The 16,688-nt window shown below is 47.9% G+C and overlaps 1 protein-coding gene across 2 annotated transcripts in view; it reads left to right on the top strand.

Annotated features, from left to right (window-relative positions):
• Nucleotides 1–354: 354 nt before the first annotated feature.
• The window catches only part of LOC144486465 (X-ray repair cross-complementing protein 5-like), a 39,536-nt gene continuing 23,202 nt past the window's right edge, over nt 355–16,688 (top strand). Inside the window, exons 1-4 of one of the 2 annotated variants that reach the window (XM_078204499.1) lie at nt 355–480; nt 4,995–5,104; nt 6,212–6,350; nt 12,428–12,682. In XM_078204499.1, coding sequence (XP_078060625.1) covers nt 411–480; nt 4,995–5,104; nt 6,212–6,350; nt 12,428–12,682 — 574 coding nt within the window. In that variant the 5' untranslated portion in view covers nt 355–410. Of the gene's footprint in view, nt 492–4,994; nt 5,105–6,211; nt 6,351–12,427; nt 12,683–16,688 lie in introns of both variants that reach the window. The other variant, XM_078204500.1, reaches the window with a different exon arrangement.

The raw sequence follows: 16,688 nt of genomic DNA, 5'->3' as shown, positions 1-16,688 counted from the left end.
CCTTTGGAACGCTCCACCCCACTGTGGACTGTGGATGCTCACTCGATGAGCATAGTCCAGGCAGAAATCAATAGAACTTTGGGTGCCAAAGGAGATGGGGATAATGCAGGGAGGTGGAGTTGAGGTAGATGATTAGTCATGATCTTATTGAATGGCAGGACAGGCTTGAGGGGCCGAATGGTCTACACTAGCTCCGATTGAGAGAGCTGTATGCCCTTGAAGAAGTGAAACCAATCAAGGCACTGTTTTGTTTTTAAATCTGTTTGAGTCCAAAGTGACTGAATTATTCTGCCACCTTGTCTCTGTCACTTCTCTGGGCTAATCCCATGATCCAGGAATGTCTCCTTTGGTTAATGTTGTCCCTTGTACTTCTACCTGACAGGGGAGTTGGCACTTCCTCCACAGCCGATATGGCGGATTGGCAGTCACACTTTCGGAATGAAGATGAGGAGGATCCAGAGGAGGCAGAGGAAAACGAAGGTAGGTCAAATGTGAACCCTAGGTTTACAACGGCACGGTGGCACAGTGGTTAGCACTGCTGCCTCACAGCGCCAGGGACCCGGGTTCAATTCCCGGCTTTGGTCACTGTCTGTGTAGAGTTTGCACATTCCCCCCGTGTCTGTGTGGGTTTCCTCTGGGTCCTCTGGTTTCCTCCCACAGTCCAAAGATGTGCGAGTTAGATGTATTGTCCATGCTAAATTGCACCTCAGTGTCAGGGGGGCTAGTTAAGGTAATTGCATGGGGATAGGGCCTGGTGGGATTGTGGTCAGAGCAGACTTGATAGAACAAGGAATTCTCTGCCCACTGAGGTGGTGGAGGCTACCTCGCTGAATATGTTTAAAGCGCGGATGGATGGGTTCCTGATCGGTAAGGGAATTAAGGGTTATGGGGATCAGGCGGGTAAGTGGTACTGATCCACGTCAGATCAGCCATGATCTTATTGAATGGCGGGGCAGGCTCGAGGGGCTAGATGGCCTACTCCTGCTCCTATTTCTTATGTTCTAACATAGAACAGTACAGCACAGAACAGGCCCTTCGGCCCACGATGTTGTGCCGAGCTTTATCTGAAACCAAGATCAAGCTATCCCACTCCCTATCATCCTGGTGCGCTCCATGTGTCTATCCAATAACCGCTTAAATGTTCCTAAAGTGTCTGACTCCACTCTCACTGCAGGCCATTCCACACCCCAACCACTCTCTGAGTAAAGAACCTACCTCGGACATCCTTCCTATATCTCCCACCATGAACCCTATATTTATGCCCCCTTGTAATAGCTCCATCCACCCGAGGAAATAGTCTTTGAACGTTCACTCTATCTATCCCCTTCATCATTTTATAAACCTCTATTAAGTCTCCCCTCAACCTCCTCCACTCCAGAGAGAACAGCCCTAGCTCCCTCAACCTTTCCTCATAAGACCTACCCTCCAAACCAGGCAGCTTCCTGGTAAATCTCCTTTGCACACTTTCCAGCGCTTCCACATCCTTCTTATAGTGAGGTGACCAGAACTGCACACAATATTCCAAATGTGGTCTCACCAAGGTCCTGTACAGTTGCAGCATAACCCCACGGCTCTTAAACCCCTGTTAATAAAAGCTAACACACTGTAGGCCTTCTTCACAGCTCTATCCACTTGAGAGGCAACCTTCAGAGATCTGTGGATATGGACCCCAAGATCTCTCTGTTCCTCCACAGTCTTCAGAACCCGACCCTTGACCTGATGGGCCAAATGGCCTCCTTCTGCACTGTAGGATTCTACGATTCTAACATGCTGTACACCTCTCGATAATAAGAACATTCGAGGCTGATGAGACGGGTTTTTGATAGGAGAGGGAAACAGGCAGGGAAGTGGAGTTAAGGCCACAATCAAATCAGCCGTGATCTTATTGAATGGTGGAGCATTCCTGTTCCTGTTTATTATGTTTAAGTACAACACACTGCGCACGTTTTGATAATTCTAACCCTGACCTGAAACCATAGCCTCAATGAGTGACAGAACAGTACTCACCAGTGCTTCCCCCAGATGTTATATAGGGTGGCACAGTAGTTAGCACTACTCCCTCACAGCACCAGGGATCCGTGTTTGACTCTCGGCTTGGGTGACTATGCGGAGTCTGCACATTCTCCCCGTGTCTGTGTGGGTTTCCTCCAGGTGCTCCAGTTTCCTCCGGAAAGATGTGCTGGTTAGGTGCATTGGTCCTCTGGTTCTTGATCCTTCCACCAATGGGAACAGTTTCTCCCTCTTGACTCTGTCCAGATTCCTCGTGATTTTGAACTTTTCCAAGGAAAACAGTTCCAACTTCTCCAATCTATCCACATAACTGAAGTCCCTCATCCCTGGAACCACCTGGACCTTTTCTGAAACCGTCATATCTTTCCTAAATTGCAATCTCCAGAATTGGACGCAATACTCCAGTTGATGCTGGACCAGTGTTTTGTAAAAATTCATTTTCACTCCCTTGCTGTTGTACTCTGTGCTGTTATTTATAAAGTCCAAGATCCCATGTGCCTTTTTATCCACTTTCTCAACTTGTCCTGCCACCTTCAGTGATTTATGCACATATACACCCAGGTCTCTCTGCTCCAGCACCCACTTTAGAATTGTTTGTTTTATTTTATATTGTGTCCTATGCATTCTTCCTCCCAAAATGAATCAGAAAGAGGCTATTCGGCCCATCGAGTCTGCACCGACCACAATCCCACCCAGGCCCTACCCCCATATCCCTACATATTTACCCACTAATCCCTCTAACCTACGCATCTCAGGACACTAAGGGCAATTTTTAGCATGGCCAATCAACCTAACCCGCACATCTTTGGACTGTGGGAGGAAACCGGAGCACCCGGAGGAAACCCACGCAGACACGAGGAGAATGTGCAAACTCCACACAGACCGTGACCCAAGCCGGGAATCGAACCCAGGTCCCTGGAGCTGTGAAGCAGCAGTGCTAACCACTGTGCTATCGTGCCGAATCATTTCGCGTTTCTCAGCATTACATTTAATCTGATACTTGTCCATTCCATCAGCCCCGTCTTTGTCCTCTTCAAGTTTAACACTATCTCCCTGACAGTTCACAGTACTTCCAAGTCTTTCTTAATTCAATTTTTGCAAACACATTTCCAGCTTCATGACAGGTGGCACCGTGAAGGTATTCCTCCCATGTGACTCAGCCACAACTTCAGAAAGATCTGAATCCTTTCTCTCTCCACAGACACTGCCAGACCTGCTGAATTTTTCCAGCATTTTCCATTTTTATTTCAGATTTCCAGCATCCCCAGTTATTTGATTTTATGAGATGAGTAAAACGCTATCATTAAGAAACCCACCAACGCCTCTATTTTCTGAGGAGACTAAGGAAATACAACTGGAAGAATGCTTTCGATGATGCATCTGTAGAAGTTGGTGAGAGTCGTATGTCCGCCACGACTCTCACCAACTTTTACAGATGCAAGATAGAAAGCATTCTTTCTGGTTGTATCACAGCTTGGCGTGGCTCCTGCTCTGCCCAAGACTGCAAGGAACTACAAAAGGTCGTGAAGGTAGCCCAATCCATCACACAAACCAGCCTGCCATCCATTGACTCTGTCTACACTTCCTGCTGCCTTGGCAAAGCAGCCAGCACAATCAAGGACCCCACACACCCTGGACATTCTCTCTTCCACCTACCAGGATGTTGCCTGGTATGGAGGGTCTTAGCTATGAGGAGAGATTGGGTAGACTGGGGTTGTTCTCCTTGGAAAGACGGAGAATGAGGGGAGATCTAATAGAGGTATACAAGATTATGAAGGGTATAGATAGGGTGAACAGTGGGAAGCTTTTTCCCAGGTCGGAGGTGACGATCACGAGGGGTCACGGGCTCAAGCTGAGAGGGGCGAGGTATAACTCAGACATCAGAGGGACGTTTTTTACACAGAGGGTGGTGGGGGCCTGGAATGCGCTGCCAAGTAGGGTGGTGGAGGCAGGCACGCTGACATCGTTTAAGACTTACCTGGATAGTCACATGAGCAGCCTGGGAATGGAGGGATACAAACGATTGGTCTAGTTGGACCAAGGAGCGGCACAGGCTTGGAGGGCCGAAGGGCCTGTTTCCTGTGCTGTACTGTTCTTTGTTCTTTGTTCTTTGTTCTTCCGTCGGGAAAAAGATGCAAAAGTCTGAGATCATGTACCAACCGACTCAAAAACAGTTTCTTAGAATCATAGAATCCTACAGTGCAGGAGGAGGCCATTTGGCCCATCGAGTCTGCACCGCCAACTATCCCACCCAGGCCCTATCCCCATAACCCCACATATTTACCTTGCTAATCCCCCTGACACTAAGGGACAATTTAGCATAGCCAATCAACCTAACCTGCACATCATTGGAGTGTGGGAGGAAACCGGAGCACCCGGAGGAAACCCACGGGGAGAACGGGCAAACTCCACACAGACAGTGACCGGAGGCTGGAATTGAACCCGGGTCCCTGGCGCTGTGAAGCAGTAGTGCTAACCACTGTGCCACCGTGCACCCCTGCTACCATCAGACTTTTGAATGGACCTACCTCGCATTAAGTTGATCTTTCTCTACACCCTAGCTATGATTGTAACACTACATTCTGCACTCTCTCATTTCCTTCTCTATAAATGGTATGTGCGCAAGAAACAATACTTTTCACTGTATACTAATCCATGTGACAATAAATCAAATCAAACCAGAGTGACACCCCCCCACCCTCCACCCCTGCAGTCTTTCCGGGGCCTTCTCTGAGTGATGTCACTGCAGTTCTAGCAGGTCGTTTAGAAGGTCGTTGAGCCACAGCTATCAATTTTTTTTTACAAAAGAGAATGTATTACATCCACTCACAGAGATGTCCAGCTGTTACAAACACCATAAATCCCTCCTAATACAAAGAAGCGTGTAGTGGTTGGAGAATGATCACAAGCTGCGATTACTCAGTTTTGTCACTGGCCGCTCTTTTCTATCAGTTAAGGTTGTGACGTGTTGATTTATGTTTCAGAGGACGTTCGATACGCAGGCAGGGACAGCTTAGTCTTCCTCATTGATGCCTCGGAGGCCATGTTTGAAATGAATGGTGAGGCCACTTCAGCATTCGACATGACTATTCAGGTAAGAGGAGACCAGTGACAGTGCTGTAGGTGACAGTCGTTAAGTATGTTCAGGGCTGAGGTAGACAGATTTTTAATCAGTCAGGGAATCGAGGGTCTTGGGGATAAGGCGGGAAAGTGGAGTTGAGGATTATCACATCAGTCATGATCTCATTGAATGGTGGAACAGACTCGATGGGCTGAATGGCCTCCTTCTGTTCCTATGCCTGATACTCTAATGGTCCTATAAAACCAGATGTCTGTCTCTCCCTCACATCTCTGAGAGACACACACACACAGTCCCTCTTCTTGAAAACATTCAAGGCACATTTTTACCTCAAAAAAGGTTTTTGAAATTTGTCCTGATGTTTTTCAAAAATACTGCGAAGAAAATCTACCGTACAAAAGGGACGGCACGGTGGCACAGTGGTTGGCACGGTGGCACAGTGGTTGGCACGGTGGCACAGTGGTTAGCACTGCTGCTTCACAGCGCCAGGGACCCAGGTTCGATTCCCGGCTTGGGTCACTGTCTGTGTGGAGTTCTCCCCGTGTCTGCGTGTGCTGAGTGTTTTAAGAACATAAGAAATAGGAGCAGGAGTAGGCCATCTAGCCCCTCGAGCCTGCCCCGCCATTCAATAAGATCATGGCCGATCTGATCATGGTTTAGTTCCACTTACCCGCCCGCTCCCCATAACCCTTAATTCCCTTATTGATCAGAAATCTATCTACCTGTGACTTTAAACATATTTAACAAGGTAGCCTCCACTGCTTCAATGGGCAGAGATTCCCTACCCTCTGAGAGAAGAAGTTCCTCCTCAACTCTGTCCTAAACTGACTCCCCCTTATTTTGAGGCTGTGTTCTTGTTTCCTTTCTAAGTGGAAAGAATCTCTCTGCCTCTACCCTGTCGAGCCCCTTCATTATCTTATATGTCTCTATTAGATCTCCCCTCAGCCTTCTAAACTCCAACGAGTACAGGCCCAATCTACCCAATCTCTCCTCATAAACTCACCCCCTCATCTCCGGTATCAACCTGGTCAACCTTCTCTGTACTCCCTCCAAGGCCAATACATCCTTCCGCAAAGGTCGGTTGATAGTGCTGCTGACTGATTAGACTCTCTCTACTTGCAGTGTGTCCACAGGGTTTACACCAGTAAGATTATTAGCAGCGACCGTGACCTCCTGGCTGTCGTGTTCTTCGGGACTCAGAAGCACAAGAACTCTGTTGACTTCAAGCATGTTTATGTCCTCCACGACTTGGACACACCAGGCAAGTTTATCCCCCAGATCTGGAGCAAGTCTGTTTAAACTCGGTGTGGGGTATGTCCCTCCCTTGGGACTCTGCTCTGTGCAAATTGTGGTGTAGGTACGCAGCTGGGAGCAGTAAAGTGACAATAACCAGGCAATCTGATTCAGTGATGTTGATTGAGAAGTAACTATTGGCCGGAATACTGGGAATACACTTCAGAAGTATTGACTGTAAAGCATTTTGGGACATCTGGGATTGGGAAAGGCGCTATATCAATGCATTTGGTGCCTTTCGGTTGCACTTTTCACATTTACCCACCGTCTTCTCATTGGATCACTGATATGAAGAGCAGGCAACAGGCATGATGGACTGAATGGCCTCCTCATCATCGAATCCTACAGTGCAGAAAGAGGCCATTCGAGTCAACACTGACAACAATCCCAGGCCCTATCCCTGCAACCCCATGTCTTTACCCTGCTAATCCCCTGACACTAAGGGTTAATTTAGCATGGCCATTCCATCTAACTACGTCTTTCAGACTGTGGGGGGAAACCAGAGCACCCAGAAGAAACCCACGGGGAGAACATGCAGACTCCACACAGACAGTGACCGAAGTCGGGAATCGAACCCGGGCCCCTGGCGCAGTGAGACGGCAGTGCTATCCACTGTGCCACCCGTGCCATCATGTATGTAAAATTCGATATTTCCTTGATCCCACTTCCTTTGTCCCTCTGTCCAGTTGGGTTAACATCCTTTCTGCCTCAGCCACAAAACTTGAAAATAAATTTCACATGTTTACAACTCACAATTCTCCAGGACTTGTCTGGACCACAGGAACGGAATGAATATTCTGCAAATAAGAATAGTCTATTTGAAACTCCAGATTTAACGCCCATTCTTGGACCTAATTGCTAATTACCGCAATCTCAGCCGGTCCAGAGCCGCTAAGCGGACGGCTCAAGTCCAGATGAGATTCTGTTTCCGTGGAGCAGAACATGTGTCTCCTCGAGTCCACTTCCACTGGAGGTGTGGGGAACTCTGGCTGGCACCATTTTGCAGAACGGCTCAGACTGAGGTTCAAAACGCACAAGTTTTGGATGCATTGTTTTGAGGTCCTGGTGGAATAGAAATATTGTGGTTACAAATGCAGGTCAGATGCTGGGAACTCTGCGGGGAGTAACTCACCTTCTGACTCCCCCAATATCTGTCCACCATCTACAGGGTACAAGTCAGGAGTGTAATGGAATACTCCCCACTTGCCCGGATGAGTCCGGCTCCAACTTCACGCAAGAAACACGACACCATCCAGGACAAAGTGGTCCACTTGATTGGCATCACATCTACCACCTTCAACACTCTCACTCTCCTCCACCGAGTGGCAGCCGTGTGTACCATCTGTAAGATGCTCTGCAGCAACTCACCTAAGGCTCCTTCAACAGGATAAAGTAGACGTGGAGCGGATGCTTCTGCTGGTGGGGCATTCTAGGACGAGAGGTCATAGTCTTAAGATAAGGGGCAGCAAATTTAAAACAGAGTTGAGGAGAAACTACTTCTCCCAAAGGCTTGTGAAACTCTGGAATTCGCTGCCCCAAAGTGCAGCGGATGCTGGAACAGTGAGTAAAATTAAGGAGGAGTTAGACAGATTTTTTAATTGGGAATGGGTTGAAAGGTTATGGGGAGAAGGCAGGAAAATGGGGATGAGGAGCATATCAGCCATGATTGAATGGCGGAGCAGACCCGATGGGCCAAATGGCCTAATTCTGCTCCTATATCTTATCAACTTATGAACAGCACCTTCCAAACCCATGACTTCTACCATCTAGAAGGAAAAAGGCAGCACATATCTTGGAACTCCGCCACCTGCAAGTTCCTCTCCAAGCCACTCACCATCCTGACTTGGAAATATATCGGCTGTTCCTTCACTGTCACTGGGTCAAAATCCTGGAAGTCCCTCCCTAACAGCACTGTGGGTGTACCTACACCACAGGGACTGCAGCGGTTCAAGATGGCGGCTCACCACCTACTTTCTTGAGGGCAATAAGAGATGGTCTAGCCAGCAACACCCACATCCTATAAAAGAAAAATTAAAAAGCCAAGAGGAGGAGGAGAGTTCTAGCCCCAGGATCCTTAAGTTTGAAAGTGTAAGAGCAGGTTTCTGAGGCCTCTGTCCCTAATAGGTCATCATCCTGTATCTATGTAAAAAGAACATGGGCCATTCCCTGTTTTTTATTCATTTGTGGGACACGGGCGTCGCTGGCTGGGCCAACATTTATTGCCCATCCCTAGTTGCCCTTGGAGGGCAGTTGAGAGCCAACCACAGGCGGTTCTGTGGGAGTGAACGAGAATCCAGGATGGTAGTCTGCCTCCCTGGTGCCGGGGTACTGGATGTCTCCGAGAGGGTAGGAAGCATATTTAAAAAGGAAGGTAGTCAAACGGATGTGATTATACACATTGGTGAAAATGATGTAGGTAGGAAGAGCAGGGGGGTCATACGAGAGAAATTCAGGGAGTTGGGTGCTAAGCTAAAAAGTAAGGCCTCCAGGGTAGCAATCTCTGGACTGCTCCCGGTGTCTAGTGCAAGTGAGGCTCGGAACAGGGAGATTCTACAGTTGAACGCGTGGCTAAAGGACTGGTGCAAGAGGGAGGGTTTTTAATTCATAGATGACTGGGAAATCTTCAAGTCAGGATGGCAACTGTACAGAAAGGATGGGTTACACCTTAACTGGAAGGGAGCAAATATCCTGGCTGGGAGTTTTGCTGGAGTGTTTCGGCAGGATTTAAACTAGTGTGGCAGGGGGGTGGGGAACAAAACAGTAGGTCAGTAAATACTGAGGCTGGGGTTGAGCTGGGGGCCAGGGCAAGGCTAGCTAAGAAGAGGAGCACTCTGGAGGAGGATGACCTGAGTGGGCCTGGAGGTCTGGAGTGCATCTGCTTCAATGCGAGGAGCGTAACGGGTAAAACAGACGAACTTAGGGCCTTAATGCTTATGCGGAATTTGGATGTGGTTGCGGTGACGGAAACTTGGTTAAAAGAAGGACAGGACTGGCAGCTGAATATTCCGGGGTATAAGTATTTTAGGCGAGACAGAGGAGGGGCTAAAAAAGGTGGGGGAGTAGCGATATTAGTTAAGGAGCATATTACCGCGGTGCAGAGGGTAGACAACTTAGAGGGGTCATGTACTGAGTCGCTGTGGGTGGAACTCAGAAACAGGAAGGGTGCAGTCACTATGCTGGGGGGTACTACAGACCACCCAACAGCCCACGGGAAGTGGAGGAAAGGATATGTCAGGAGATTCTGGATAGGTGCAGAAAAAATAGGGTTGTTGTAGTGGGGGACTTTAATTTCCCTGGCACAGACTGGAAAGTGCTTAGAGCTGGGGGTCCGGACGGGGAGGAATTTGTAAAATGCGTACTGGAAGGTTCTTTGGAACAGTATGTAGATAGCCCGACTAGAGAGGGGGCTATACTGGACCTAGTTCTGGGAAATGAGCCCGGTCAGGTCGTCAAAGTTTCGGTAGGGGAACATGTGGCAAATAGTGACCACAACTCTGTTAACTTTAGGATAGTAATGGACAAGGATGAGTGCTGTCCTACGGACAGGGTGCTAAATTGGGGGAAGGCTAACTATAGCCGGATTAGGCAGGAATTGGTGGATGTTGATTGGGAGAGGATGTTCGAGGGTAAGTCCGCGTCTGGCATGTGGGAGTCTTTTAAGGAACTATTGATAAGGCTGCAGGATAGGCATGTGCCTGTAAAAAGGAAAGATAGGAAAGGTAGGATTCGAGAGCCGTGGATAACCAGGGGAATTGAGGATCTGATTAAAATGAAAAGGGAGGCGTACGTTAAGTCCAGGCAACAGAAGACAGATGGAGCTCTGGAGGAATACAGAGAGAGTAGGAAAGAACTCAAACGGGGAGTTAGAAGGGCAAAAAGAGGTCACGAGATGTTCTTGGCAGGCAGGATTAAGGAGAATCCTAAGGCATTCTATTCATACGTTAGGAACAAAAGAGTTGTCAGGGAGAAAATCGGACCTCTCAGGGACAGAGGAGGGGAATTATGCTTAGAACCCAAGGGAATAGGGGAGATCCTAAATGTATACTTTGCATTGGTATTCACGAAGGAGAGGGGCGTGTTAACCGGGAGTGTCTCGGAGGGAGGTGTTGACCCGTTAGAGAAAATCTCCATTACAAGAGAGGAAGTGTTAGGTTTTTTAGGGAACATTAAAACTGACAAAGCCCCAGGGCCTGATGGCATCTATCCTCGACTGCTCAGGGAGACGAGAGATGAAATTGCTGGGCCTCTGACAGAAATCTTTGTCGCTTCTTTGGACACGGGTGAGGTCCCTGAGGATTGGAGGATAGCGAATGTGGTCCCGTTGTTTAAGAAGGGTAGCAGGAAATTATAGGCCGGTGAGCTTGACGTCCGTGGTAGGGAAGTTGTTGGAGAGGATTCTTAGAGACAGGATGTATGTGCATGTAGAACGGAACAATCTCATTAGTGACAGACAGCATGGTTTTGTAAGAGGGAGGTCGTGCCTTACAAATTTGGTGGAGTTTTTTGAGGAAGTGACAAAAACGGTTGATGAAGGAAGGGCCGTGGATGTCGTCTATATGGATTTCAGTAAGGCATTTGACAAAGTCCCACATGGCAGGTTGGTTAAGAAGGTTAAGGCTCATGGGATACAAGGAGAAGTGGCTAGATGGGTGGAGAACTGGCTTGGCCATAGGAGACAGAGGGTAGTGGTCGAAGGGTCTTTTTCCGGCTGGAGGTCTGTGACCAGTGGTGTTCCGCAGGGCTCTGTACTGGGACCTCTGCTATTTGTGATATATATAAATGATTTGGAAGAAGGTGTAACTGGTGTAATCAGCAAGTTTGCGGATGACACGAAGATGGCTGGACTTGCGGATAGCGAAGAGCATTGTCGGGCAATACAGCAGGATATAGATAGGCTGGAAAATTGGGCGGAGAGGTGGCAGATGGAGTTTAATCCAGATAAATGCGAAGTGATGCGTTTTGGAAGAAATAATGTCGGGAGGAGTTATACAATAAATGGCAGAGCCATCAGGAGTATAGAAACACAGAGGGACCTAGGTGTGCAAGTCCACAAATCCTTGAAGGTGGCAACACAGGTGGAGAAGGTGGTGAAGAAGGCATATGGTATGCTTGCCTTTATAGGACGGGGTATAGAGTATAAAAGCTGGAGTCTGATGATGCAGCTGTATAGAACGCTGGTTAGGCCACATTTGGAGAACTGCGTCCAGTTCTGGTCACCGCACTACCAGAAGGACGTGGAGGCGTTAGAGAGAGTGCAGAGAAGGTTTACCAGGATGTTGCCTGGTATGGAGGGTCTTAGCTATGAGGAGAGATTGGGTAAACTGGGGTTGTTCTCCCTGGAAAGACGGAGAATGAGGGGGGATCTAATAGAGGTGTACAAGATTATGAAGAGTATAGATAGGGTGAACAGTGGGAAGCTTTTTCCCAGGTCGGAGGTGACGATCACGAGGGGTCACGGGCTCAAGGTGAGAGGGGCGAAGTATAACTCAGATATCAGAGGGACGTTTTTTACACAGAGGGTGGTGGGGGACTGGAATGCGCTGCCAAGTAGGGTGGTGGAGGCAGGCACGCTGACATCGTTTAAGACTTACCTGGATAGTCACATGAGCAGCCTGGGAATGGAGGGATACAAACGATTGGTCTAGTTGGACCAAGGAGCGGCGCAGGCCTGGAGGGCCGAAGGGCCTGTTTCCTGTGCTGTACTGTTCTTTGTTCTTTGTTCACATTGCTGTGGCTCTGGAGTCACATGTAGGCCAGACCAGGTAAGGACGGCAGATTTCCTTCCCTAAAGGACATTAGTGAACCAGATGGGTTTTTCTGACAATCGACCATGGTTCATGGTCATCAGTGGATTCTTAATTCCAGATTTTTTTTAAATTGAATTCAAATTCCACCGCCTGCCGTGGCGCCATTCGAACCCGGGTCCCCAGAACATGAGCTGAGTTTCTGGGTTAATAGTCTAGCGATAATACCACTGGGCCATCGCCTCCCCTGGTGTGTTTAATAGATTGATGTTCTAATCTGACTCTCTCTGTCTGGGCTCAGGTGCTAAGCGAGTACTGGAGTTGGACCAGTATGAGGGGGAGAAGGGGAACAAGTCCTTCAAGAAGAACATAGGCCACAGTACCGATGACTCGTTGAGTGATGCTCTCTGGGTCTGCTCCAATCTCTTCAGTGACGTCACGCTGAAACTGAGCCACAAGCGCATCATGCTGTTCACCAACAATGACAACCCACATGCTAAAGACAGCTCCAAAGCACGACTGACCAGAACAAAGGCCAATGACCTGCGAGAGACAGGTAGGCAAACCACTGTTACCATCAAGCATTTGTCAGCGACTGGTTCAAAGACGTTGAATCACAAAGTCCTCACTTAAGATTGCAGTTGCATTGCCGTGAAGTGCAACTTTATGTGAAACAACTTTAAACAAATCAGGTTTTCCCATTGAAACCAATGTGAAAGCTGTCTTTAGAGTCTGTAGGACATTTCTCAACATGATAACCTGTGAGTGAAAATATTTAATGTTGCTGAATTACTATAGCGGTCGATGGAACAACTTTTGAAATGAAATCAATTTAAAGATATAAATATACTTCGCTCCGGTTTTCTGCCCATCATGCTTGCCGAATCTCCCACGTGCCACACATTCCACTCGCTGACCCTCCCTGTCGTTGCCCCTCCAGCTCCCCGCCTCTTCCACTCCCTCACCTTTCCTCTTGCTACCAGCCCTCTGGCTTATGGCTGCCGCCCCCCCCCCCCGATCCTTGACCCTCTGGGTCACTGCAGACCCTCTTCCTCAGCTTGTCACCTGAGAGCAGAGATTTCAGAGGGTTATCGGACTGGGGTGCAGGTCGCAGAGACGGGGAGGGCTGAGGCAATGGATGGATTTGACAAGATTGAAAATAGTGCTTCGCACAAAATTGGAGCGTAAGTAGGCCATTCGGCCCCTCCCGCCTGCTGTGCCGTTCAATGAGATCATGCCTTGTACGTTTGTGTTTCAAATTCCACATTCCTATCTACCCACAATAATCTTTGATTCCCTCGCCAAACAAGAATCTCTCTACCCCTGCCTTAAAGATATTCAGTGACCCCCCATTGCCTTCTGAGACAGAGGCCGGAATTTTACCGGCACGCCTGCCCTGATTCCAGGGATGGGCAAGGCTCGGAGAACGGCATTCTCCGTTAGTCTCGGGCGGGATCGTACGAACCTCGAGTGGACGTGCCAGTAAATTCCGGCCAGAGAGTTCCAAAGTCATGCAACCCTCTGAAAGAAAAAAATTCTCACCATCTCTGTCCTAAAAGGGCGACCACTAATTTTAAAACTGTGCCCGCTCGGTCTGGACTCTCCCACAAGAAGAAACATCCTTTCCATGCCCACCTTGTCCAGACCATTCAGGATCTTAGTTACTTCAATCAAGTCACCCCTCACCCTTCTAAACTCCAGTGGAAACAAGCCCAGTCTGCCCAACCTTTCCCCATAAGATAAACCGCTCGTTCCAGCTATCGATCCAGCAAACCCCCTCTGAAACGTCTCCAACTCATTTACACACTTCCTTAAAATCCCATGGAATCCCTACAGTGCAGAAGGAGGCCATCGAGTCTGCACCAACCACAATCCCACACAGGCCCTATTCCTGTAACCCCACATATTTACCCTGCTAATGCGCCTGACATTAGGGACAATTTAGCATAGCCAATCAACCGAACCTGCACGTCTTTGGAGTGTGGGAGGAAACCGGAGCACCCGGAGGAAACCCACGTAGACACGGGGAGAATGTGCAAACTCCACAGACAGTGACCCAAAGCTGGAATGGAACCCGGGGGTTTGTGGCGCTGTGAGGTAGCAGTGCTAACCGCTGTGCCACCATACCTTCAATAAGACAAAAACTGCACACAGTATTTGAGATGCGGTCTCACCAATGCCCTGTGTAACTGAAGCACACCATCCTTACTTTTGTGTTCAATTCCTTTTGTAATAAGGAATAACATTCTATTAGCCTTCTCATTTACATGCTGTACCTGCATACTAACTTTTCGTGATTCAAGCACAGGAACACCTAGATCCCTCTGCACCTCGGCATTCTGCAATTATTCTCCATTTAAGTAATGCTGATTTTTTTATTCTTCCTGCTAAAGTGAACAACTTCACATTTTCCCACATTATACTCCATCTGCCAGATTTTTGCCCACTCAACCTATCTGTATTCATCTGCAAACTCACGTCCCCTTCACAACATACTTTCCTATCTATCATTGTACTGTCTGCAAATGTATCTCCCATGCCTTTGCTTCCCTCATCTAAGCCATTGATGTAAAAGGTTGAGGCCCCAGCACAGACCTCGACAGGACTCTGCTCATCACCTCCTGCCCTGCCAATCAGACAAAGACCCATTTATACATACTCTCTGTTTTCTGCCAGCCAGCCAGTCTTCTATCTAGGCTCAAATGTTACCCCCTACATCGTGAGCTTTTATTTTTCACAATAATCTTTGATGCTTATCAAATGCTTATGAGAGGCATGGACGGAGTGGATAGTCAGATGCTCTTTTCTAGGGTAGGAAAGTCAGGTACTAGGAGACATAGGTTTAAGGTGCGTGGGGGAAAGGTTTAGAGGAGATGTGCCGAGGAAATTTTTTTTACACAGAAGGTGATGAATGTCTGGAACGCGCTGCCCGGGGAGGTGGTGGGAGCGGGTACGATTGCGGCATTTAAGGGGCAACTAGACGAATACATGAATAGGATGGGAATGGAAGGATATGGGCTCCGTAAGTGCATACGGTTTTAGTTTAGACAGGCATCATGATCGGCACAAGCTTGGAGGGCCGAAGAGCCTGTTCCTGTGCTGTACTTTTCTTTGTTCTTCTTGCTTTGCTTTCTGGAAATTGAAGTACAGCACATCTACAGGTTCCCCTTTATCCACAGTATATGGTACTCCTTCAAAGAATGCCATTAAGTTGGTTAAACATAATTTCCCTTTCACAAAATCATGCTGACTTTTCCCAATTACCTTGGGATTTTATAAGTGTCCAGCTATAGCCTCCTTCACAGAATCATAGAAACCCTACAACACAAAAAGAAGCCATTCGGCCCATCGAGTCTGCACCGACCACAATCCCACCCAGGCCCTACCCCCACATCCCTTCATATTTACCCACTAATCCCTCTAACCTACGCATCTCAGGACACTAAGGGCAATTTTAGCATGGCCAATCAACCTAACCCGCGCATCTTTGGACTTAACAATCAATTCTAACAATTTTCCCACGGCAGATGTCAAGCTAACTGGCCTATAATTTCCTGTTTTTGGCCTCCCTCCCTTCTTGAATAGAGGGGTTATATTTGCCACTTTCCAATTTGATGGAAACTTTCCAGAATCTAGAGAATTTTGCAAAATTAACACCAATGTATCTACCACCTCATTTGTTCAAGACCCTAGGATGAAGTCTATCAGGACCCGGAGACTTGCCAGCCTTAGCTCCATCAGTTTGCTCAAACCACTTCTCTAATGATTGTAATTTCACCAAGTTCCTCTCCCCTTTCCACCTCCAGATTTACAGATATTTCTGGAATGTTTATGTATTCTCTCCAGTGAAGACAAAATCCAAATATGTGGTCATTTTGTTGGCCATTTTCCTATTATCTACTATTGTCTACCCATTGGGCGACGTGGTGGCACAGTGGTTAGCACTGCTGCCTCACAGCACCAGAGACCCAGTTTGATTCCCGGCTTGGGTGACAGCCTGTGTGGAGTTTGCACGTTCTCCTCGTGTCTGCGTGGGTTTCCTCCGGGTGCTCCGGTTTCCTCCCACAGTCCAAAGATGTGCAGGTTAGATGGATTGGCCATGCTAAATTGCCCCTTAGTGTCCAAAAATGTGTAGAATCATAGAATCCCTATAGTGCAGGAGGAGACCATTCGGCCCATTGAGTCTTCACTGACAATCCCACCCAGGCCCTATCCCCATAACCTTATGTATTTACCCAGCTAATTCTCCTGATACTGTAGGTTAGGTGGATTAGCCATGGTCAATGCATGGGGTTACAGGGATAAATCGATTGGGTGGATCTGAGTAAGATGTTTTTTCGGAGAGCTGGTGCAGACTCAATGGGCTGAATGGTCTCCTTCTGCACTGTAGGGATTCTATGGTTCATTCTCACTCTCTAGAGGACTCACTTAACTTGCTATTTTCCTGTTTAAACACCTGTAGAAACACATGCTTTAAGTTTTCACATTTCTAGCCATCTTCCTCTCATAGTCTAATTTCTTTCTCCTGATTAACCTTTGGTCATTCTCTGCTGTTCTTCACA

Source organism: Mustelus asterias, unplaced genomic scaffold (genome assembly GCF_964213995.1).
Source record: "Mustelus asterias unplaced genomic scaffold, sMusAst1.hap1.1 HAP1_SCAFFOLD_350, whole genome shotgun sequence".
Lineage (NCBI taxonomy): Eukaryota > Metazoa > Chordata > Chondrichthyes > Carcharhiniformes > Triakidae > Mustelus > Mustelus asterias.
This window is presented reverse-complemented; position numbering and strand designations above follow the sequence as displayed.